At 42.0% G+C, this 25830-nt stretch overlaps 1 protein-coding gene across 1 annotated transcript in view; it reads left to right on the top strand.

Moving 5' to 3' along the window:
- Window positions 1–25250, top strand: part of SLC38A1 (solute carrier family 38 member 1) — a 32478-nt gene extending 7228 nt beyond the window's left edge. Inside the window, exons 2-15 of the mRNA XM_065416307.1 lie at window positions 1965–2040; window positions 2463–2578; window positions 9184–9257; window positions 10941–11033; window positions 11365–11446; window positions 13072–13154; window positions 14183–14241; window positions 14349–14477; window positions 15401–15480; window positions 17051–17151; window positions 22422–22540; window positions 23555–23696; window positions 23790–23887; window positions 25149–25250. Of these exons, the coding sequence (XP_065272379.1) occupies window positions 1965–2040; window positions 2463–2578; window positions 9184–9257; window positions 10941–11033; window positions 11365–11446; window positions 13072–13154; window positions 14183–14241; window positions 14349–14477; window positions 15401–15480; window positions 17051–17151; window positions 22422–22540; window positions 23555–23696; window positions 23790–23887; window positions 25149–25250 (1354 nt within the window). The remainder of the gene's footprint in view (window positions 1–1964; window positions 2041–2462; window positions 2579–9183; window positions 9258–10940; window positions 11034–11364; window positions 11447–13071; window positions 13155–14182; window positions 14242–14348; window positions 14478–15400; window positions 15481–17050; window positions 17152–22421; window positions 22541–23554; window positions 23697–23789; window positions 23888–25148) is intronic.
- The last annotated feature ends 580 nt before the right edge of the window (window positions 25251–25830 follow it).

Below are 25830 nucleotides of genomic sequence, written 5' to 3'. Positions count from 1 at the left end.
AAAACCTGGATTTTTGGACACGTACATAGAATTAAAAAATTGTTAAAAGTAAACCCCCAAAAATGAGCCCCCAAAAGATAAAGCCCTAAAGATAGCCCACAAGACTTTTTGATGTATTAATATAATACACGGTTTGATTCAGAGTTTATTACATACACCTCTACCTCGATATAACGCTGTCCTCGGGAGCCAAAAAATCGTACCGCATTATAGGTGAAACCGCGTTATATCGAACTTGCTTTGATCCACCAGAGTGCACAGCCCTGCCCCCCCGGAGCACTGCTTTACCGCGTTATCTCTGAATTCGTGTTATATTGGGTCGCGTTATATCGGGGTAGAGGTGTATTTACAGTTAAATTAGAACTGTATGTCCCTGACCCTGAGGATGTTAGCTCATCGAATGCCTTGAAATTGTAGGGAACTGTTGGGAACAATATTTTTTAAGTAAAGCCATCCAGAGTGTTTTTGGTTTGGTGTTTGTTAAAAGAATCACCTAAAATTATCTAAAGCAAAAGGTATCTTTGAAAAGGGGTGGCAACACATGGTTAGGAAAGAAATTTGCATAATGGTTGATGCAATAGCTAGGGCCCAGAGATCCATGTGTAAGTTAACAAGGAGATCAGGGACACTGCAAAAACTAAACAACCAAGGGTTACACAATCTAAAAGATTTCAGCAGAGAAAAGAAATGGGAGAAAATAAATGCAAGAAATATAACTCCAAGATGGTGAAGCACAAAGGCAGGGGACAGACAGAAAAATAGCAGGATGACAATAGATTTCTAATGTGCACATTGTGATGACAAAGCAAAACAGCACTTGTGAAGAGAATGGAGGAAGAGAGTTATATCACTCTAAATAGCAGCTCTTCTGTTAGTGCTTTCCTAAGCTAAACTAAACTGAACTTTACAGGACAATGAGCTAAATCATTGGCTTTGCCAGGACCCTAGAAGATGACTTTGATGGAAATACTAAAGCCCAGATTCTTGGCTACACCCCTGGAGCACGCAGTGCAGCTCAGGAGGGGGATGTGCTCTCCCCCACCCTGGGCTGGCTAAATTCAAGGCCAATCCCGCAGTTTAACTCCAGCTGCTATTGGCTCCTGTATGGCAGCCTAGGATCTACAGGGCATAGGAACATCCCAGTCATGCTCATTTCCCTCAGCTGTACCCCTTATACCAGGAGCAGAGAAATTGGGTAGCTGTACAACACTAGAAGATCCCCTACAGTGGGATGAGCCTCCCATGGCTGGATTTGTTGTCTTTATGGCTAAGATCTACCAGCAGGCACACCATTCCAGAGGATCGGGACTAATATGTTCTGTTAATGTGTATGCAGATTAATTACTATCCTGTCTACAGAAGCAGTACTTCTCTTTTACTAAAGATCCAGGAATAGCTTTCTATATTTGTTAGGTCTGGTTCTGTTCTCACACTAGTGCAGGGGTCGGCAACGTTTGGCACACGGCTCGCCAGGGTAAGCACCCTGGAGGGCCGGGCCAGTTTATTTACCTGCTGACGCGGCAGGTTCGGCCGATCGCGGCCCCCACTGGCCGCGGTTCGCCGTCCCGGGCCAATGAGCGTGGCGAGAAGCGGCGCGGGCGAGCGATGTGCTGGCCGCGGCTTCCCGCCGTCCCCATTGGCCCGGGACGGCGAATCGCGGCCAGTGGGGGCCGCGATCGGCCGAACCTGCCGCGTCAGCAGGTAAATAAACTGGCCCGGCCCGCCAGGGTGCTTACCCTGGCGAGCCGCGTGCCAAACGTTGCCGACCTCTGCACCAGTGTAACTCCACTGACTCCTGATTTACACTTGTGTAAATGAATATCAAGCTCATTATAACCCTTTAAATAGCTAAGTTTGACCCTCTTTTGCAGGTATAAAATCATGCTGTGCTTATAGCATTAAAGTGTATATTCATATTCTATACATCCTCATGATAGAATATGTATTCTCTGACTTCTTTTCAGCAAGTTTATTTCGGATCGGGAGAGCCGAAGAAGTCTCACAAACAGTCACTTGGAAAAAAAGAAATGTGAAGAATATGTAAGTCTCTCTCGATATACTGTTGATTGTGAACTATACAACCCTTAGATCTGCTCTTCAGAGGTGCTGAGCACCTACAAATCCAGCTGAGCCAGGGGAGCTGCATGTTCTCAGCACCTCTAAAAATCAGCTCCTATGATTAATGGAAGGCGTTTTTAAAAATACTGCAATATATATTGCCCACACTATTTCTATTCTATAAGTGCATTTATCCCTTCCATTAGGCAGTAATTGGAATGTCCATATGAAAAGGTTCACTAGGTTTTATTCTCTTTCAAATCTTGCTTTGTATTTTTCTGCTGTATCATTGCTGTAGCAGTAATTACTTTTATTTCCTATAACGTGAAACTTGGAATTCACAGTATATGTGCATTGTATAATGAACTCTAAACTATTTATATGTCCATTTTTCCTATGTCCAGATTCCAGGAACAACCTCATTGCAAATATCTGTCTTTAATCTCAGCAACGCCATTATGGGTAGTGGAATTTTAGGTCTTGCCTTTGCATTAGCCAACACAGGAATCATCCTTTTTGTGTAAGTATCCACGCAGTGAATAGCAGGATGGGGCACGCTTTCATTTTGATTTTAAAATGTTTGCATTTAGAGAGAATGTGATTGTTTATAGACCATTCAAAATGCAGTGGGCAGTTTTACTAAACGAAGTAGGCTGCATACATAAGTAGCTTGGATTTCAGAGGTGCTGGCTTCAGTAGCAGCAGCTAATGCCCAGACCACTGATTTAGGTAATTAAACATGGACTTAAATATCCAAGTTTGATCATTTTGGTCATGGGTTTCAGATATGAATGTATCACAGTGATTAGTAAAAAAGACATGAGGTGTAATTTTGGACCCGTTGAATTCAATACAAGTTTAGCCATTGGCTTCAATGAGGCCAGGATTTCACTTGGAGTCTCCAAGCTGCATAAGTATTAGAAAGAGCATTTTTGGACAAGAAATGGTACGAGAAATGTTAGTTTATAAACAAGAGAATAGATTACCCAATTTATATTTTAATCACTAATTTGTTATCCTACGTCTCCCACAGCCCTAAAAAACAAAATTTAAAGAATCACACACCTTTGGGTGAATCTTTGGGTGTTCTATGTCCAGGTCCAGAATCTCACTCATTTTCTCTACCCATTCCCTGGGTAAGATGCCCAGAAGGGTAGTTTTCTATTAAGAGACAAATAGCAGGCTACATTTAGGTATTTTTAATATGTGAGCAGCTAAATGTCAGTGATTAAGAACCTGTTCTGTTCTCCAAGAATCAATGAGCGTTTTGCCAGTGCCTTCACTGGGAGCAAATCACAAATCCAAACACTTATTATTTTAGTGATTACATAGTGTGAAACTACTTCTGAAAAGCAAAGCAAATTAAAATCCTTCAGCATAATCACTCTGTGTAACATAATAATGGTAACTTACAAAGAATAGGTTAGACTATGCAGTTTGCACAACTTGTTGGAGGCAGTGTAGAGCCGCTCCACCCAAGGGGAAGCACTAAGACAAATTGTATCTCTCTCAAAACTGCCTGGCGTGTATAGGGATTTACACATGGCATTGTCTATAAGTAGGGCCCTACCAAATTCACGGTCCATTTTGGTCAATTTCACGGTCATAGGATTTTTAAAATAGTAAATTTCATGTTTTCAGCTATTTAAATCTGAAATTTCACAGTGTTGTTATTGTAGGGGTCCTGACCCAAAAAGGAGTTGTGGGCGGAGGGTGTTGCAAGGTTATTGTACGGGGTTTGCAGTACTGCTACCCTTACTTCTGCACTGCTGCTGACCGCAGCACTGACTTCAGACCTGGGCAGCCGGAGAGCAGTGGCTGCTGGCCAGGAGCCCACCTCAGAAGGCAGCGCTGCTACCAGCAGCAGCACAGAAGTAGGGATGGCATGGTATGGTATTGCCACCCTTACTTCTGCACTGCTGCCTGCAGAGCTAGATGTCCAGGCAACAGCCGCTGCTCTCCGGCCGCCTAGCTCTGAAGTCAGCGCAGAGGTAAGGGCGGCAATACCATGACCCCCCCCTTAAAATAACCTTGCAACCCCACACCTCCCCGCAGCTCCCTTTTTGGGTCAGGACCTCCAATTTGAGAAACGCTGGTCTCCTCCATGAAATCTGTATAATATAGGGTAAAAGCACAGAAAAAAACAGATTTCATGGGAGGAGACCAGATTTCACGGTCTGTGACGCATTTTTCATGGCCATGAATTTGGTAGGGCCCTATCTATAAGGTTCCACTGGCTGGTGTGACGAGAAGCATGACCATGGTTTCTCCTGGTCCCTACCTCCTTTAAGGTGATTTATTTACTGCAGTGTGGAGGGAGGATGTAGTCCCTGCTCTTAGAGACCATTATTGTGCCTATTCTTCAGGTGGATCACACAAGGCATAACCCCCAGTGGCAAGGCAGATCACAATCTGGCCCCAGACACCTGGCTGCTTCAGTATTTGCCCTAAAACCAGGGTAAGGAACACTTGGGCAGACAAAGCTAAAGTGTTCCAGTTGTTCAAATGCAATCCCAAGGCTTGGATGTTTAATTTTTATACAGTCTATGCTGACGGAAGAGAGCTCTCCCATTGGCATAATTACTCCCGCTCTCCGAGTGGCTGTAGCTATGTTGGTGGGAGAGCTTCTTCCGTTGATATAGCGCTGTCCACACTGGCTCTTAGGTCAGTGTAACTTACATCACTCCAGGGGGATGGCTTTTCCGCACCCCTGAGTGACTTAAGTTATGCTGAAGTAACTGCTAGTGTGTACAAGCCCTAATACTTTTTTGTGCACAGCTGGGGGGAAAAATGATGGGTAGGAGGCACATGAGATTTATATCCTCGATTTTCCTTTCTGAGATCTAGCACATGGTATCAAGAGACAGATCTGAAACGTAAAATATGAAAAGATACAAATCAGTTCAGGATGTTTTGAACTGCTTTGCTACTGCAGCACTGACAAACATTTAATTAAAAATAAACTCACTAGTTTATATGTCAAACTAAAAATGGAAGTGGACAGAGCTATTGCTACATCAGTGATTTCTAATTAAAATTATAGAAGTGCTTCCAATTTTTATATTCAATTTGCAAATATCTGTCTTATGTGTGTGCAGTATAAGATTGCCCTGTAATCTGAAACCCATTGAAAAGAGAAAATCATTCTGACTTTCACTCTGGGAATTGACTTGCTTTGGAGAGTTCAGGGTCCTGTCTACCCTACAACTGTAACCAAATCAGGAATCAGCCCCTGGTCCAGTTACACTTTAAAAGTTACAGTGTAGATGGGAACTATCTGTGTCACAGTAACAGTCCAAAGCATTAGTCTAATTACATTCTGATTCCACTCAAACTTTAGTTCTTTGTAAACTCTCACAGCCTTGTCTGCTCCTCTCTTCAACACCCATACTGCTATTGAACTCATTAGCACTAACAAGAAGCTAACACCACGTTCTGTAAAGCATTCTGTTTCCAGGGGCAGTTGAGAGGTGTGTATCTCCTGAATGCTTACATTAACGAGATAAAAGCAGAGTAGATCACATACATGATACTGAACCCTAGATATGCTTAAAATGATCTTTGATAGTAGTTGGACTTGTCGTGAATCAAATACTGGGTAGATCTGTGGAGTTACCCATGTTGTACAAAGTATTTAGCTAAGGTGAATGCTGGGTAAATTTTTTGTCCTATAAAGAACAGAATTATTCTCTACTTAATTAACTATGCAGATTTAATAACAGATATTTATTTTAATAGCCATGCTTTTGTTAGCTTCGTAATGGTTTTCAGTCATGTTAGCAATGTCATAGACAAAGCTATTAAGACCAAAGATGTAGTAGTTAGTGACAAGTTAGAGAGTGAGAGGCAAGTCAGCAGGGAATGAGCCATCAAGCCAGTCTTTGAGATACTAAATCCTAATGGGACCTCTGGAGCTCTGTGGCAAATAAAGAGCACTGTTTAAAATGTTCCTATGTCCTGCAATGCAGAGAGTTGAATCCAATTGATCAAGAATACTTTTTTTTCCCCTCACAACTTGATCAGATTAATCTTTCCAACAAATATATAGTGCTATCTTTATCACACGTTGCTTTACAAATGATTAAAGACAGAGACCAAGTATTATTATTTTTGCATTTTGAACAGAGGGTCTTGCTGTATTCATTACTTGTAAATTACACAGATCTGAAATGTTTCTAAGCCTTCTTTGATCTGGGTAGACTTTGGTTACCGAAGAGAACCATGCACTGCGATCTAAAAGTAAAAAGCAAAGATGGAAAAGGAAACCTGTATGTTAAAAAGCTAATTAAGCAAACGAGGGCCTGCTTTTCTGCCAGCATGACTCTACTGACTCCAGTGGAATCAAATTTAACCCCCGCACAACTGAGATCTGAATCAGGATCATATAGTCTTTGCATACTGAATTCAAAATTAACAAAGCAACAAAAACACTATTGTTATGTATTATTTGTGTAACTTAACGCAATAGGTAAGTATGATGCTTTGCAGGTGTAAAATAAGATGAGAGCCCATGGGTGCTTACAGTCTAATATGGCTAATAACTATGAGCTGTGCCATAGAAACACTCTTTCATATCAGCAATAGGGGAGAAATTTTCACGGCTGCAGAATGTTTGGAAGGCTGCACATGAGCCAGGTCACAGAGGGACCTTAGGAGGAGGATTCTGCAGACTTCAGCACTGGTTGAGCCGAGCTCTGCTGTGTCCTGATCCCCAGGGGAATGTAAGGGGGTTTGTGTGGCGGAGCTGGGAGTGGCAGATGTGTGGCCTGTTAATCCACCAACTTCACAGATCCACTGGTCACAAAGCCCAGGCCTCTGCAGTGCAGTGGGTCACAGTAGTTGCTACAGCTGATGAGTGAAGGAAGCGGCTGTGGACAGACGCATAGCTTCCCAGTGTGGGAGGTAGGATTCTGTTCCCCCTAGCCCTGTGTCGGTCCTCTGCATATAGCTATACACTTGGCTTGGACTGGGGATGAGAATTTTGCCCAGATTTCTTATGTGGTTGCCAGCACTTTTTTAAACTGTACAAGATGTGAAGCATGAGAACAATTTTGATACTACAGTTGCCAAAGCTTCACTGCTTATGTTTTGAGTTTGCAAAGCGCTAGGGGCACTAACATTTTCATTCCATTCTATGGGATGGTACAGGCACTAGTCTGCCTAAACCACAGCCCTCACACAAACAGGCTTTTCATATGGCTTTAATGAAAAAGGACAAGTTTCTCATAGCAACTTGTGAGACTCCTGAGGGGAGGTAAGGAAACAGATCAGATCATCACCTGGCTGGCTTGCAGCTGTTATTTTTACCTCCGTGAAGACGCCCTTTGCTTGGTGTCAGCAAATTAGGAGTTCAGTGTTAAGGGCTCAGTTACGGCTTGCTTCAACAGCCAAGCAATAATGGCTGGAGACATTATGCCCACACAGTGCAAAAACATGCATGCTCAGCAGCAGCACTTACTCCACCTTATGAAAAGGTTCAGTGGGGGCTCTCGCAGCACTGCCCTCCAGGCATTACAATGTACAGTGCAGCCAGGGTGGGCAAGTTCCTTTGGGAAGTGCAGTGCCATTGTCAGCTGTTTGATGCCCCCTTAAGATCAAGTAATGCTGTCTGCATCATTGTGGCATGTTCTGTACAGTTACACTGAGAAGAATGGGGCTTCTTGTGCCCTTTTCCACTTTACCCCACACCTCAGGCCATGCAATCATGGCAAGAGCAGCCATAATTTGGCCCTAAATACATCTAGTCTAAGGAAGAAAACATTGTTCTCGAACTGTCATTCCTGCATGTTCCTTTCAGTGAAAAGACTTGTTTTTGTCATTTTAAACTGCCCATCTATTGTAGCAGCTTGTTTTCTGTTTAATTTTAGATTTGTTTACATGGTGTCCTAAGACATATTGTCATGATAAAAATGATAGAAGTGCCAACAGATTGTTTTAATACTCCTTACACATATCATGAAAATGTGTTGTCAATCAGCCCATGTAACTGTACACAGAGAAAAGGAACACACAGTGTTTGAACTGTGCCCTGGTCTACAGGAGATGGATCATTGAGCAAAGGTAGTGTTGTGCACTTGGCCCATGGTACTGCCTTGTTACAGGCGTGCTGCTCAGCCCCTGGCAAATATTGACTAAGCATTCATTCCCATTTTAATTCCCGAATTTTTCTGCAAACCGGTGATTACAGTGCAGGGGTCAAATGATGGATGCCCCATTGCAGGAAGCACCAACCGTAATGCAGGATGCAGCAAATCCTTCTGCCTCTGCTTCTCTCAGTGCAGGACAGGGACTGGAGTTGCCAGTGCCATGCAGTACCTCAGAGGAGGTGTGTCTCTGCTGTCTCCCCTGCTCAAAATCTGTAGCTCAGAGACCACCACTCTGGGGATCATACAGCGTGAGCTAGTGCCAACAGGGATGCTAGTGTCAAGGCAAAGAACCACATCTCCTTCGGCTCCAGAGCAGCTGGAATGGTGCACAGATTGGGGGAGATCACACTGCATCCTGTACAATAGGCTAGCAGGGCTACTTGGGGCAGTGCTGCCCCCACTTTCCCAGTGGCACTGTCAGAGTCAGGCACAACAATATCAGGAGATACCATTAATATCCTCTGGAACATGGCTTGGGAAAGAACATTAGGCTGTGACCCTCATGTGGACATTAGGATGTGTCCTTATATAAACGCTTAGATAAAATTCTGTGCCTCAGATTTTAGAAAGATCATTAGACTAAGTAGTTGGGAGCATAGGGCTCACAGCTGCTCTGACTAGATCTTCTTGCTTAGATGGCAGGAGATTTTTATTTTGGTTTAGATTAAAAGTGGGAGGGGTTACTAATTAATAGGCTATAAACTTTGAGCACCATAAGTTGATCACAGCAGGCCTTCAATATAAGACTTAATGGGCCAGAGCCTCATTTATACTAGGTTCCCTTTTTTACACTATAGCAATGTAAAGAAGCCATAAAGCATGTGTCAGTTATATTTATACTTACTTTAGGGCCCCTTTGCACTGCCAGAAAACTATGAAGGTGGCTTAGTGTAAATGAGAATCTGTCCCAATATGTACAAAATTGCAACACCAAGGAATTCTTTTATTATAATACATTTTATTTTTCACTCTCTTGTAGGTTTCTATTGTCTTCAGTGACATTGCTGTCTATTTATTCAATAAATCTCCTGTTGATATGTTCAAAGGAAACAGGTAATTTGAGACCATAATGTATCAATTTAGTAGGAGGGAAAAGGACAAGAGGTGATAAAAATGTTCAGAATAAAGCAAGATGCCTGGGTTTTTTTTCTCATCAGTTTGAAAAAGAAAAGAGAAACTGGGCCAGAAGCCATCAGAGTTACTCTAGATTTATACTGGTATAACTGAGACCAGAATCTGGCCCATTGCTATAAAGAAAAGATATAGTAAAACCAATTCACAGTGAATTCTGATACAGTGAAACTCCATTTAGTGAAGTAGAAGGAATGATTCAAACTGTTTTATTGCATTACAATCTGAAGATTGCAATTCCAGTTATAATGAAACTCTGTATAGTGAAGCTTATCTGGGATAAGATGACATCACTAAAATAGAGTTGATGTTGTTCCCAATAGTACCCATGGTATAATAATAGGTACTTTCCATATAGGGAAGAAGCCACACTCTGCCCTGAGGATCTCACAATATATAAGTCTAAATACATATATAAATGCCATTGTAATGTTAAACTCTTTAGGCTAAGAATAGGCTCCATAGGCTAAGTAAGAATAATGTCCTGAGGTTATAACCTTTAGTCCAAACTTTCAAAATTACCCATGCATGAGAATGCTTCCACATTTGAACACCTAATTTGTGTACACAATTATCACGACTGTGTATACAATGGCAGCAATTGCATATTCAAATTAGGCATGCAGATGCACACACATTTGTGTCCTTGAAACACTAAAAATTTGGGTCCTGGGCTTCAGGCTGCTAAGGATGACATTGCATTAAAACTTAAACTGAATTTTGCTTCTTGTTCATGTGAGTTTTAAAGAGAAAATGTCAACCAGGAGAAAATGTGAGGAACCCAAACTGTGAGACACCTCTTTTGGATAATCTGTGCAGTGTAACACCTGAAATATTTATCTTCCATTCTCATTGCATACCCTCTTGTGTTCTTAATGCTGTAGCTTTTCTGTCAGCCCAAACCACAACTGGGGGAAAAAATTGCTAAATTCAACTGGAACATCTTGTAATTAATAGAGGGTCTAGCTACTAGTTGAATTTGACAGACTTTAAACAAAGAATATTTAATTATAGTTCTCATACTTTCCTTCTTTCACAGGAACTCTAGGAGAATGAGAACTCATAAAATTAATATATTATAAGGAAATAAAAATAATAATTTAAATGAACAGTCTGGCTTCTCTGCATTAATCTATGTCAGTTAAACTGTATAAAATTACAGCATTGCTGTGTTGTGTCTCTCTAGCTTGTCTGCCAGAGCCTTGGCTTGCAGATCCCTGCTGTGTTGAATATTATCTTCCATTAAATCTTATATTATTCCTACTGAGGGAGCAAACTTAAGATGTCAGGATGCCAGGTTTGTAAATATCATGAGGACTGTAGGTGGACACTTATATTAAGAGATATAATAATCTCATTGTGAGTTCCAACTTTCAAAAAGTGATTGGTAGCCACTCCTGACATTTAAAAACATGAGGAAGATATTTCCAAATAAGCTTGCTCGACTCCTGTGAATTACAATAGAGACCCATATTTGTGTGAAAAGGGAAGAAATAGCAGCATGGATGGGGAAATTAGCTGAATGAAGAGGAATCTTAAATGTTTTGACTTGACAGTTGCTTGTCAACCCTGATTTCTGATTTCTCCTCCAATTGGTTTACGCAGGCTGCATGGTGTATGAAAAGCTTGGCGAGCAGGTCTTTGGCACTCCAGGAAAAATCATTGTTTTTGGATCCACTTCTCTCCAGAATACTGGAGGTAAAGGGAGTATAAAAGACAAGAGCAAACAAAGGAATGCACATACATTTATGCCTGTCAGCCACTCAGATTTCTCATTCTCCCAGTGATGTTTTGGGGGCCCCCGTGTTCTGTTGTGCAGTTCAAACTAGTATTCTCTGTGTAGTCTGTTGAAATGACATATCAGGGAAAACCCAACTTGGATCAGTAATTTAGAATCAGTTAAACTTCTTTGCCTTAGATCAGCTTGTATTTACTTAGGGTTGGCAGGAGAACAGGTCCAGTATCCTTCTATGTGCTCATTCCACAAGGTATCATGTCCACTTTCTAAAATAGTCTCATTTTTCCCCAGCAATGCTGAGCTATCTCTTCATAGTAAAAAATGAGCTGCCTTCTGCCATAAAGTTTCTTATGGGAAAAGAAGAAGCATTTTCGTAAGTTTAATACTATTTTGCTTACTTGACTTCAGAGTCTAAACTTCATGTAGATAAGCTAGAGCATGGGTTTATAAAAGCACTAATTATTGGCTGTTCCTCATGCTAGTGTCAGATCTTCACAGCAGGGTCCCTAATGGGATTGTAAAGCGTGGGGTGGAGGGAGGGGAGAGAAAAGAAAAATAAATGAACCTTTAGTGATTACTGTCTAGATTTTCTTTCAGAAGAATGATTTCTACAGCATTCTTATCTTATGGTCTGATCCCAATATGCTGAGCAATACCTGGGGCTATTAAACACCTTCAACACCTATTGAAACCAATGGGCATTGAAGGCACTCAGCACCTCCAGGAATTCGGAGCACCTTGTAGGATTCAATCTGTAAAGAACTCCCCAGAGTGCAGGGGAGGCCAAACTTACTGACCCTCCGAGCCACCTATGACAATCTTCAGAAGTTCGAGGGCCGGGGCGCACTTGCTGGGGCTTGGGGCTTCAGCCCCATGGGTGGCACCTGATGGTGCTTGGGGCTTCAGCCCTGTTCCTGCTGAAGCCCCAAGCCCTGGCAGGTGCACCCCACGAGGCTGAAGCCCTGAAACGCCCTTCCCCATTGGGGAGAAGCCCCTACCCCACCACCCCACTGCAAGGCAGAAGTCCCAAGCTCTCCCCCCCACACCTCCATCTGGTTGGTGGAGAAAGGGGGAGCTGTGAGGGTCTCAGCGGGCTGCACTTTAACTGTAAAAGAGCCACATGTGGCTCACGAGCCACAGTTTGGCCACCCCTGCCATAGTGCGAAGTGCCCCAATACTAAAACATGACAGGAGTAGAATACCTAGGATAGATTTCTGCCACTTGTTACTGCTTGATGGCATCTATCATTGCCTTAAACAAAACAAAAAGAGGGGTATTTCTTTACATTGGTACATGTCTTGTTTGTTACATCAGGTTATATGATGTCTTGCAACTTAGCTAAAAGGTGGAAACACCATCCTAGAGATGTTTCATACAAGACTGGACAGAGAACTTTAAAATATGTTGTAGAGAACAATCCTGCATTTCTCCCCTTTCCCTGCAGACCACGAGGAGAGGATTCTAACCACAGCCTATGGGAAGGGGTCAAGTGACTGGGGTGGACAGTGCATCCCAGCCCTCAGTAGCATGGTCTGTCATTTAGGGCATGTGGCCAGGCCCTCAGCAGGCTAAGTGGGTATACTGCTGTCTGCAGCATATGCTGCACTGCACTATATCTGACCGCTTGATCTGTCTTTTCCTGTGCTGGCAGGATAGCTTCTATCTAATGCCAACTGGTATTGCTCCATCCCTTCACCCATGCCACCACTCCTACCAGTAAGGGCAACATTTTGCCCTCGGACTATGAAAATGTGTTGTGGCTCAGATTCCAAAGAGTGCCACTTTTTAAGCAATTACTGATAAAATATTCCATTTACTATCACATGTAACCGGTGCCCTAGGAAGTTCAGAAATTGTCCCAGCCTTTGCCTGTACTTGAGCTTATAATATATGGAAGCCAGAGAAAATGCTGTAATTCTGGATGGCTGATCCAATGTTAAAAAACAGTGATAGTGCTTTAAGAAGAGATTTCACTGTATCTTTGAAATGTTTTACAGGGCATGGTATGTGGATGGGCGAATTCTTGTTGTAGCCGTGACATTTACTATAATCCTCCCCCTGTGTCTTCTTAAGAACTTAGGTAAGAGTGCAAATATCATTAGAATAAAGTGGGGGTACCCAAATTTTGCTCCCCTCTAGGTCATATTGGCCACTCAGATGTAATGGAGAGGACAGTGCTCAGTCATGAATAAAGTGGCCTTAGCACAGGAATAAGCTATGTATTAGGCATCCTGGAACAAGCCAGGCTAAACTAAAAGCTAGTAACATGACAAATGAGACAGTATAACTAAATTGATTCAAAATAATGTGTTCGTTAGCTCTTCCATTTGCTTGTGGCAACTGATTACAGATTTTATGACCACCTGGGTGTTTATTCCGTTAGGTAAATTAATATTACATAGAGCTAGTAATTTTTTTAATTGCAACAGAATTATCAAAAAATGTTTTTTCCATAAAAATTCAAAATTTCAATAACAATTCTCATTGAAAATTGTTGACTAGTTCTGTCTAGGTAATGTGTATATGGATATTACTTATATTCCACAAGGTGCCTCTCACCGTATATGGCCAGATTTTCAAAGGTATTTAGGTGCCTAAAGTTGCTGATAGGCACATATTGGAATTTCTAAAAGCACCTAAGGCGGTTAGGCACCTAACTGCCCTTGAAATAAAAATCTAAATCCCTTGGAAAATCTAATCCCATAGTAACTTTTAACATTTAAGCACTGCGTGATTTGCGGCATATTATGAGAGTATTCTCCTATTATCAAGTTTACGTCCATTGTGAAAGTCATTCTCAAGAGTGCAGTTAGTCAAACTGCCATATAGATGATCTGCAAGGAGGCAGGAGAAGAATATTAAATAAGAGTAAAACATATCAGAACAGAATTTTAATATGTCTGAAATGTAGCAACCTTGTGAAATGACAGATTTCCAGAAAAATGAGACACTTTTATATTATCCTGAAGTTCATGGTTCATATTATGTGTATAATGTGTAATAACTTTAACTATGTTATAAAGTAAGAAGCTATAAAAAGAACAAAAACACAAACAAATGTGACCATTACATGAGTTATTGATTAGATTTCTTTTGTATTTCTTTTAGGGTATCTTGGATATACTAGTGGATTTTCCCTTGGTTGCATGGTTTTTTTCCTCATAGTGGTAAGTTCTGCTTGCTGTTTGGTTGGATTAGAGTTGCCCCTATAGTGTCTTTGGTATTTTTTATTTTAATAAGTTTTTACAGTTTACCATGTGGCACTTTATTGCAGGTTATCTACAAGAAAGTTCAACTTTCCTGCCCAGTACTGGAGCCAAGTGCAACATCATCTATCATATCAAATGTTAGCTCAACACATGAAGAGATGTGTCAAGCAAAGTATGTTACCTTTAATTCCAAGGTATGTTTCTTTCTATGATATTTATTTTTAATTCAGATAATTTGATATCACACTCCATATTCCTAGTCAATGAGACACATCATTTAGGTCCAGAGTCTCCGTGGCCCTTTCACAGATGCGCTGTGATGGGAAGGGCATAATGAATCTTCTCCCTCAGCTTGTGTAAGGGGCAGGTTCCACTGGACTTTAAGGAGTTGAGGCTCTGCCTCTCTTTGCACCAGGGCAGATCTGGCCAGCTTCAAAGAGGGAATGAACTGCACTATCAATCAATACACAGAGGTTGTAATGCCTGGGAACTCCAGCAGGCATTTGCCTCCTTGAAATAGAATGTGTCCCAGTACTCCTTCTGGGACAGTGACCCTCTGCACAGCTCCTTCCTATGGGCTGAGACTAAATATCACAGTCAAGCTCTGATCTATCACTGTCAGACTCCTCTGAGCATCCATTCGATGGCACTGAAATAATATTCCTCCTCATGGCATGTAAAGATCAAACATTTGCCCCGCGCACACAAGACTGTGTTTGGCAGCAATAGTAGAATCATAGAATATCAGGGTTGGAAGGGACCTCAGGAGGTCATCTAGTCCAACCCCCTGCTCAAAGCAGGACCCATCCCCAGACAGAATATGAAGAGGATATGAAAGTGTCTTATTCAAGGGAATAAACCTGGTGGTAGCAGCTGCCACACGACTGCTGTCTCTGAACTGTCTCAGAAATATTTGCAAGAAAAATACATAGATTGTGTCCTTACATTGAAAAGTTATTGTTCCTGATGTTTTTGACAGGCACTCTGCCTTCCCTGCAGGGACTCTCAATGTTCAGTTGAAGAGTTCAGAAAGTTGGGAGATGAGGTAGTTGAAACACTGATGATTTCTTACTATGTATTTTTCCTAACTGTCTTTTCTTCAATTATGTTCAAACAGACTGTTTATGCTTTGCCTACCCTTGCATTTGCATTTGTGTGCCACCCATCGGTCCTTCCAATTTACAGCGAACTTAAAGAGTAAGATGTTCTTTATTGTTTGTTTGTTTGTTTGTTTGTTTAAAATGAACTGTTTAGAGTGTAAAATGTTAGTGCAGAGTTGCTCCACATCACCCTCGTAATTCAAAGGAAAAGTAGTTTAATAAAATCAGAAAACAAAGGAGCACTGCTTGAAGCTAGGTAAATCTGGATTTCCTATGGGGTAACATGACATCCCAGGGGTTTTCTTTAGAATGACACAGCGATTTTGGAGAGCCAAGCAGTGCAAATTATTATAGTTTACAAGATAGAGTCTTGTACTTCAGCTAATGCCATTGATTCCAATGTAGCAAAAAGCCTGTGACAGTAAGAAGTTATGCTTTTTATGTACAGGCTTTCACCCCAATGTGTTTTTAAACCACATCAAGTATAGTTAAACGATGTGACAGACACCAATAACTTTTCTTTGTGTAAGAAAGATGAAGAAGATGAGTCTCCCACACCAGCAACGGTACCTCCGTCCCTCGCATAAGGGGAGCAAAGGGGCATGAGCAGGCAGTAGGTGTGGTGACCTGATTTGCACTGGTGCAAGTTACAGTAGGCCCCCTGCTTCTCTAACATCCATCAAGGCTGAGCGGCCAATGATCAGGGAGCTGCAACTGGCTCCTTGCAGCTGCTCCCTCCAGCACAGCTCAGATCCAGTGGAGAATCAGGGCTATATTTTTATACCTTAGATGAAAACATTTTTTGCCATGAAGCAAAATCTGCTCCTAAACGACTGTGCCATTTTCTCTCTTTACTCCATATTAATGTCTTTGCATTAGTGCTTCAAGGCCAAAAGAGTTCAGCGCCTATTTAAGTACCTAAAAAGAAGTTACTGGAATTTCAGCAGTGCTCAGCCTGCTGCAGTTCCCATCCTTGTCAAAGGATCTGCTGTTTGTTGAAATTCTGACCACTTAATAAGGTGTCTAACTGGGAGCTGTTGGGCACTTTCAGCTTCCATTGACTTCAGTGGGATTTTTGGGTGCTCAACTCTTCTAGAAATCTGGGTGTTTCTATTTTGGTATCAAAATATGGATTAAGAGCCCAATGCTAGGCACCCAGGTTTAAGCATTTCAAAATAAGTGTCTAAAATGAAATGTTTATGTTTACCCAATTTGTTTTAAACTACAGCAGTTCTCCTTACCAGAGGACACAGACCATTTTTTGCAAACATTTAGGATGTTAATATTCTGTTATTTTACTAGTCCTTTAATTTGCACACAGAAGCAGTTCCAAGCTGACCCTTTCTCTGCTACAGAGGCTACTGCAAGGGGCCATAGCCACCCATTGGGGTTTGGGGATGGCAATATTCACAGAATGGTCATTATGTTCTCTTGACTTAAAACCCTAGCAAAACTGGGAGGCTACCAGTGGCTTTTGGGAGACTTAGTCCCCCAATCATTCTCCTCCTTCAGTACAGCTATTGGGGATCACTGATTTAAATGAAGAAAAGACACACTCTGGAGTCTCTCCGATGCTAGTTAATTTTGTTTCTGCAAAGGTTAATACATTTCTACAACAGTTATTCAAACAAAATGCAGCCATTTATTATGTTTTCTTCTTTTTCCAGTCGCACACAGAAGAGAATGCAAATGGTTTCAAATATCTCATTTTTTGCCATGTTCGTTATGTACTTAATGACTGCCGTTTTTGGCTATTTCACTTTCTATGGTAAGTAAGCAGCTTTTGCTGATCTAACATATCGGTCAGAAAGAATCCAGGTGAAATCAATAACATTTACCCACTGAAAAAGGAGAATCCCACTCACTTACCTTACTAGAATTTAAAAAAAAAAAATCCCCTAACCTTTTCCATAAAGATACAAATCTCTTCTTTACCGGTGCTCTGAGTGGCTACAGACAGTAGCTATATGCAGCATTTGCCAATTTAACTTCAAAAATGAAAGAGAAAGGAGGAAAGGCACAAGTTTAATGTAAACTAGTTTTATTTTGGGTAACTGGAGCTTAGCAGTGTCATATCAGAACTTTCAACTCTGTGTTACTAGTTTCAGTTCAACTCATCAGTAATGACCTAAAGTGATTAGGTGATATCTGATTGGCTATTCAATTGCCTGTGTGAAATGAGATTGTGATCTCAGGATAGCGCCTAGTGAATAGGTGTCAAAATCATCACCACAGCAATTGGCAGCCTTATTACCATTCTGGGGGATGGAGACTGTGCTCCCTCTGTTAGCCAAAGCTGGTCCCTACCCATTCAGGTTAAATACATTGGTGATGCATGTTTAGGTAAGCTTGGAATGCTGCTGCTTGAAATGTTTTCGCAATTCTGAATACTTCAGTGTCCAAGATTTTCAATCCGCCTCCTTTCATGAACACTAATTCACTTTAAAAATACAAAAAACAAGCAAATCTTATTTTTTTCCTTATTAAAAGGAATATGCAGAATAAATAAAAATCGAAGAACACACAGACCCTTACACTGGCAGGATGATTGAGAGCTAATGTTCTAAAGCAATTTGAATCTTGAAATTTGGTACATTTGTTCATTACAGGCCACTAAGTCAATCAGAGGGAGATCACAGATTTGACCTGTGAGTTTTCCATCAGGGGCACCAAAAGGTCATCAGTCTTTCTTATTAGATTTCAAGTGCCCTGACTAGCTACAGCCTTCATGTTTGTTACAGTCATTCATTATGGCAGTGGTTCTCAACCAAGGGTACGCGTACCCCTGGGGGTACATAAAGGTCTTCCAGGGGGTATGTCAACTCATCTAGATATTCGCCTACTTCAGTGTTTCTTTACTTGGGGGTTGCAACCCCCAAGGGGTTTGCGGGAGAGGTTCAAGGGGGTCACAATTGCAGAGCTGGCAATAGGGGATGGCAAGCAGGGCAATTGCCTGGAGCCCCACGCCTCAGGGGGCCCCATAAAGCTAAGTTATATGTTTCGGCCCCGGGCAGCGGGACTCGGGATTCAGGTACACTGAAATATACGTACAATATTTATATTCTAATCAATTTATTTTATAATTATATGGTAAAATGAGAAAGTAAGAAATTTGTCAGTACTAGTGTGTTGTGACACTCTTGTATTTTTATATCTGATTTTGTAAACAAGTAGTTTTTAAGTGAGGTGAAACTTGGGGTACACAAGACAAATCAGACTCCTGGAAGTAGTCTGGAAAGGTTGGGAACCAATGCATAATGGGATATTGTTGGGCAGGGGGAAGCAAATTTGAAAGTTGACATTTCTGTCATAGGTCACCAAAAGTTCATCTGTCTTAACAATTTACAAAAAAGTTATTACTTTCTACCATGAGGCTGTCATGGTGGGTATGAAGCCTCCAATTTGAAGAAATTAAGATAATTTGAATTCACCATTTCTGTTTAATGGATTTTGCCAAGAAAACTGATAAAGGCTGCAGGTGCCAACACCGATGGCCATTCTCATTCAACAGTTGGGCGGTTGCTAGCCAGTAAGTTTTCACAGAAAACTACAAACAAAATATTAAAATTAATGATCCAGTTGTATGGTCCTGAAGAAATAGCCACAATGGGCCAGATCTTCAGCTGGTATAAATTAGTATATCATATTGACTTCAACAGAGCCAGGCAGATTTATACCAGCTGAGGATCTGATTCCCAAGAAGTTTGAGGAGGCTAAGAAACTCCCCAAGATTCAATTTCTGGAATTTCTTTGAAATTCCCACCTCATGTAGGAGGAGTTTGGAGTCATGTGATGGGGTTTACAAACCCCACTCTCAGCAACATATGGTTAATGAGCCTAGCACACTTGCAGCCCCTCTTCCGGTACCTCCAGAACCTCTTACTGAGATCTGGCTGCACTTTTCCTCACACTTCCTGGTTGTGGCACACCTCATCTGTGGCCCCAGGAAGTCGTGAGGCCTCCTTAATCTCCTCCTGGTGCTGGCCTAAAATTTCCATCCATTATACTAGGAGGAAGAAGCTGGACAGGACCGTGCTCTGTAACTGTGGGGGTCTATTTCTGATCCCTCGTATGATCAGGCCTCCAGGCAGAGTTCCTCTGAGCAGCGTCCACTGACTCTCTAGACACCTTTGAGGAGCAGTCGGTGCTATCTGGGGTTCTCTGCTCAGTGTCGTGCTCCAGATCCCTGATTTCCAACCTTTGACCTCACTCCTGCTCCTGTTTTTTTTTTTTTTTTTTTCTCATTTGTTGTCCCCAGAAATCAATTGTGGCCTGGACTTAGTGCTTACTCTGCTTACTTGAGGGGGGTGGGCCTTTTAGTTATGGGCAGGGCTAGACCTGCCGGCCCCAGTATTACAAATTATACAGGGTTAATGAGCTACTGTGGACTCAGTTGGCTGTGCCTTGCTACACCTGTAGGAGATATCAGAATTGGAGGGAGGAGCTTAAAAGAGAAAAACCCAGCTGAGTTGGGGGGCAGACATATCAGGAGAGCAAATCTCCAGTCTTTGGCTACTGGACCAAGTTCTGGCTAAAGGCTAGAACTCCTTAGCTGATTACTGCCTCCTCAAAGGAAGGGAGGACCTGTTGTGGATCCACTTATGATGGGACTAATCTTTGATGCTAGCCTGTGAGCCTATTTGGGGCCCGCTGCTTTACAGAAGATGAAGAGGGAAGAGGACTCTGACCCCACAAGTGGGATGTTTCATTTGCGGTTACTTCATTTGGGTTTATTGACAAACCCTGGAAGGGTTGGACTATCTGGGGCTCAACTGAAGGATCTGAGCCTCTTAAGACCAGACTAATGCGCTGAAACTCCCAGACACCACAGAACAGACACCACAGCACCCACGGGGAAAAATTAGTGGGTGCTCTGCACCCACCAGCAGGCAGCCAGCCGTGTCCCAGCTCCTCCGCCTACCTCCCAGCACTTGCCGCCACCAAACAGCTGTTTGGCGGTGTAGCAAGCTCCAGGAGGGAGGGGGGAGGAGCGGGAACATGGCGTGCTCACAGGAGGAGGTGGGGAAGAGGTAGGGCCGGGGCTGGGATTTGGGGAAGGAGTCGGAATAGGGGCAGGGAGGAGGCAGAGTTGGGGCAGGGACTTTGGGGAAGGGGTTGGAATGGGTGCGGGGCAGGGGTGGAGTCGGGGCGGGGCAGAGGGCAGAAGGGGGTCGAGCACCCACCATTGGGAGCAGAAATCGGTGCCTATGGTGCTGGGACCAAGTCCTGGGGGCGACCTGGAGCAGGAAGCCTGGAGACAAGTCCACAGAGGAGGCAAAGTCCACGCAGGAGGCAAATCTAACCCTACAGATTACTTTAATCTGTGAGGAAAGGAAACCCAATTCTTTCCTACTTTACCATGTGCCTGAATATTAATAGTGTGTGGATAATGCTGCATCTGCGAGAGCCCCCCACCCCGATGTTCGCCTGCACCCTATCAGTTGCAGAATTGGGGCGTGGAAGGGCAGCATTACTTTTCTCCTTCCCCAGGGATCATCGTTTGAGACTGACAGGAACATGCCTTTTTTAAATGCACTTTTTTTTCTGTAGCCCTTTCCTTCATCCTTTCATAGACCAGAATAGCATTTTATTTTGGCCTTCTCTTTTTTTAAACCAACACCACTTGTTTATTTGCTCAGGGTGTCGCAGTTATTGCCATATGTACATTACAGGAGTACAGTTACAAAAAATTAGGTATTGATAAAGGTCACTTGCTTGGGCTGTATGGTATTTTGCTGTCATGCTGAGTGGGAGACCAGAGGTACAGAGGCAGCAACCTGGGCTTGTAATGGCAGAATGCGCCTCATGTGGTATAAGCCAGGTACGAGAAGGGGCTATGCCAGCACCCTTTTAAAATTGCACCTGCAAACTGAAGGGAAGTTTGGGATGATTTCAGGCTTTTTCTGTATATTGATAAGTGATTCTTGTCAGAGAGGGTTTATCCTTTAGGGTCAAATCTTTCTGACGAGTAATATTTTTGCCTTCAGGAATAGACCAGATTGCACCAAATGGCAGGTATTTTAAAACTATATATCCCCAATGAGCCCCCTGCAAGGTCTTTACCCTCCTGCCTCCCCCCATTAGATTACACAGGCTGACCACTGTTCTGTGCTATCAGTTTTCTCAGGACACCTTTCAGAAACAAAGCCTGAACACTTCCAGAAAAGGGCAGATTAATATACTTTTTTTTTGTGCTCAGTGCATTTGCTTCCTTTGGTTACAGTTATGAGAGTTTTTTTAAAGGTGCGGAAACAAACAAATGAATTCTATGTTCTTCCTGTCTGCCAGCATGTGTACACCTGGTCCACAGCATTTCTCACTGGTTAAGGGAGATGCTTTTGTGGGAGGCCTTGTTAAAATATTGTCAGTACACCAGCACGTGGTGCTCCCAGTGACCCATATCAGCAGCATTTAGAATGGATCACTTCCTCCAGGAGGTGGTCATTGAGGTGCAGGGGCTGTGAGTGTTGCTGAGGGAGGAGGGTAGGTTCAAGGGGGAAAATGGAGGTGTGGGGGTAGCCACCAGAAGTAGCTGGATAGCAGTTTGTGTGGTCAGAGAAACCTCATGGGGAAAGGGTTGACCTAAAAAGGGGTTTGTTCTTCAAGAGAAGATGTTCTGTTTTCTCCTAGCACTTTATTTGCTATTTGGACTTATTTAGTGCAACCTAATAATTTAGTATAAATTCAGCAGGGACAGTGCATGTGGTTATTTTTATATAAGTTTAAGCTGCCAAAAAATCCCCAGTAGCTATGCTATGCCTCCCTGTAGTCTTCCTGCAATGGACTTCAGCTTAGAGTTAACCTTGTGCTTTCTTGACTAGGGATGCTTTCCTGAAACAGGGCCCCAAAGAGATAATCTTGAAACATGGAATCACTAGAGTATGATTTAAAACATATTTTAACTCAAGAATGTTTCATTCCCTGCCCTTTTGTTTGCTGATACATCACTTATTGTTCAAGAAGGCCATTGTTAAGTGACGGTTTCTGTAAATTAATTGGTTATTTGCTGGAACACTTACGTTATTGTCTTCCCTGCAGACAATGTGCACTCAGATCTGCTTCACAACTACCAGAGTAGAGATGACATCCTCATCCTGACAGTGCGTGTGGCTGTCATTTTTGCAGTCATACTCACAGTGCCAGTGCTGTTTTTCACTGTAAGTATAAGGCTCCTTGCAATTTAGAAACAGCTAAGATCTGTAGTAGGTGCACTCTCCCAAAGCAAGGCTGGTTTGTGTGTGTGGTCTGGTTTCTGAATCAATGACAGACTACAGAGAGTACTTGATCCTGCAGTCAGTCTTTCCACATATTAAACTCTCATTGGCTTCATTGGGAGTTCTGGATAGGAGAATAAGAAACTATCATACAATTAAAAAAAATTAATCTCTCTTGGAACTGGAAGGTGTTAAGTCGATTTAAAATGAAAATACATAAGGGCCTTATCCTACCCTATTGATCTCAATAGGGGCAGAATCAAGGATGAAATTCATCCAAGAACAGAGGAACCACAGAAATCCCTTTCAGTAACCCTGTTGTAGTAGGGCTCTTCATGAGAGGGTGGGATGGACTGACCATGAGGGCAGCCTCCACTTCCCCTGTGTGTTGCAGGGATCAAGGAGCTCTGTACAACATTTGAAGAGTCTAACACAGAAAGCGGCATTATGGGCAGGCTGGGGAAGGAGTCACTGAATCCTCAATTATGCAGATCCAGTGGATTCAATACCTCCCCACCCACATGGGTGACATTATTCCAACCTACTGTGTAGGCTGGAATGGCAGCTACAGAGTGGCTATGTTGCAGAGTTGGATGTAGGTGAATTCCATTCCTTCCCATCGCTGTTTAATTCCACACACAAAGCCGATTACGTGAGCTTTCACCCTAGCAGAACAGCAGTTAATTTTGAACTAAAAAGTACATGTTAACATACTCCCCCACCTCTGTCAAGAAATATAATCTGGGGGGAAATACACTCGTACAGACACATAGAAATCCAGTTCTCAGATTTTGAATTAAATGTAAGGCTTATTCCAAAAGCAGTACATTTGAGACCTCCAGAATCACTGGGGCATCTATGAAAATCTCATTGTCATGCACAGAATCAATAAAAATTAGTATATGGGCTTGAAAGTTGTATGCTCCTCCTAACAGAGAACTCTTCATTTTCCTACAGGTGCGTTCTTCTTTATTTGAGCTGGCTAAAAAAACAAAATATGACTTATGCCATCATATTGTGGTTACTATTGTCCTCCTGATTTTCATCAACCTGTTAGTAATTTTTATCCCCTCAATGAAGGATATTTTTGGAGTTGTAGGTACAGTATTCTGGTTTTATATTAATAATAAATAGCTGTTGTTGGCAGATGTGAAATTCCACAATAACTAACATATTTATTTGAATGTTACAGGAGTAACTTCTGCCAATATGTTGATTTTCATTATTCCTTCATCGCTGTATTTAAAAATCACACACCGGGATACGGAAAAATTTACTCAGAGGATTTGGGTATGTTTTTCTGTAGATCGATTTAGTGCTTTGCCTGTTACTCATTAAAATGTATTCGGTTGAGAACAGATCTAATCTGTTGTCTGAACATATGTGAACCTATTGCTGTTACCCTTGTCCTCCCTCCCTCTGTCACACTCCTGTGCAGTGTTTTGTCTTAAATTAGATTGTAAGACCTTTGGTGCAGGGACCCTTACCTTCTTATGTGTTTGTACAGCACCTAGCACACTGAGGCCTTGATCTGATTGGGGCCTCAAATCTAATTAGGGGCCATCCGGAAGTACCATAGTTTAAACAATAGTAATCCCTAGCAAGGTTCTGAGTCCTTTGAAGTTTGGCAGCAGAGGAACTGCCTCCATAGCCACAACTTATTTTCCACTGCAACACATGACCTGAAAGAGCCTGCAGTGTGTCATGTTTGCAGCACTTCACATTGTTTTAAGGGATCACAGTCAAATTTTGGGCGCCCCCTGCAAAAGGAGCCAACTCTTCACCATTTGTGAGCATACAGGACTGTGACAACTTGATCTCAGCAGGGTCTTACAAGTTTTTACTGGATGTCAAGGGAGATTTGCAGTACAGAAGATGTCACAATCCTTCCCATACTGAGATTAGAATAAAAAACTTCCTTGGTAAAGGTCAAAGATCCTGCTAATTTCCCAGCTGTGAATAGAGTCATGTAAGATTCTGAATAGTCCCTGTGATTTGCTGAGTGCACTCAGTGCACTACCAGAACCAGCCCTTCTGTTATCATGTCTTTGTTTTTTATTCATATTACAGTAGTGATTTGGATTAATTTTATTTGATTACTCCATAATCAAGAACTTCATTTGGGCCAGGCTCGTGATTCCATAGTTATTTCTCTGCACTGGCATGCAAGAATCTTAGGTTACATATGTGGGTTAATTCATTAGCTCCACCAGACGACAATGGCTGAAATGCTGTGCAAGTAAACCCTCATGGGATGGCCCAGTGCATGTGCTTTACTTCATTCTGCAATGAGCCCTTTGGCTAGTTGAAGAGCAGAGCCAAGGGGTACCAAAGGAGAACCCATTCAGCCCTCTTCAGATAGAGTCACTGAAATGAGCACTTAAGGCAAAGTTTGTTAACTGAGGATAGAGGAAATTTTCATTCTCAGTGCTTAACAAGGAATTCAGAGCTTTGTTTTCATTTGTAATTTTGAACCCCAGTATCAATTTGTAAGTCTCTCTAAGGAAAAAAGTTACCTTAGTTGAAAGACTCCTTTCCTTTTTTCTTTCAGGCTTCTCTTTTCATGGCATTGGGAATATTGTTTTCCCTAGTGAGCATTCCTTTGGTCATCTATGACTGGGTGCACTCAGGAGACAATGCTGAAGGCAACTGAAGTCAACATCATGCTGAAAAGGATACATCCCTGTTTGCTACTCACCAGAATCACCACCATTCTGTTTTATCTATCCCATCCATTATGAGTTTACTCAAATCAAATCCAAATAATGAAATACTGATATAGATGTATTTGCTTGCAGAAAATGCCCATTTTCCCAACAGCAATATCAGTTTCTCCAATTCCAGTGAGTTATCAAATCAATGTTAAGGTTGTGTTGATTGTCTGCAAGGGTTTATATGGCTTTGCCACTTGGTTCCAATCATAATTAATTTTTACTCTTCTGGCCATGAATTAGATTGTTCTAGTACTAGTCTTAAAACTTCCAAACCATAATATTTAGTCCTTTGGAGCAAGCAATGTATTTGTTTTTGTTTTGTTTTACAAATCCAGATTCTAGAATAGTTTTCACAAATGATGTTCAGCTCTCACCATCTCTTTTTTAACCAAAACTCTACTCTTAAATTGCATACATTTGATCTGGCTTTTCATTACTATTTTGTAAACCATTTCCCCTCACTTAGTAAGTGTAGCATTCTGGAGTGTTTATATGAAGGGCACCATGAAAGCATCAGCT

The sequence above is a fragment of the Emys orbicularis genome, chromosome 1 (assembly GCF_028017835.1).
Source record: "Emys orbicularis isolate rEmyOrb1 chromosome 1, rEmyOrb1.hap1, whole genome shotgun sequence".
Lineage (NCBI taxonomy): Eukaryota > Metazoa > Chordata > Testudines > Emydidae > Emys > Emys orbicularis.
This window is presented reverse-complemented; position numbering and strand designations above follow the sequence as displayed.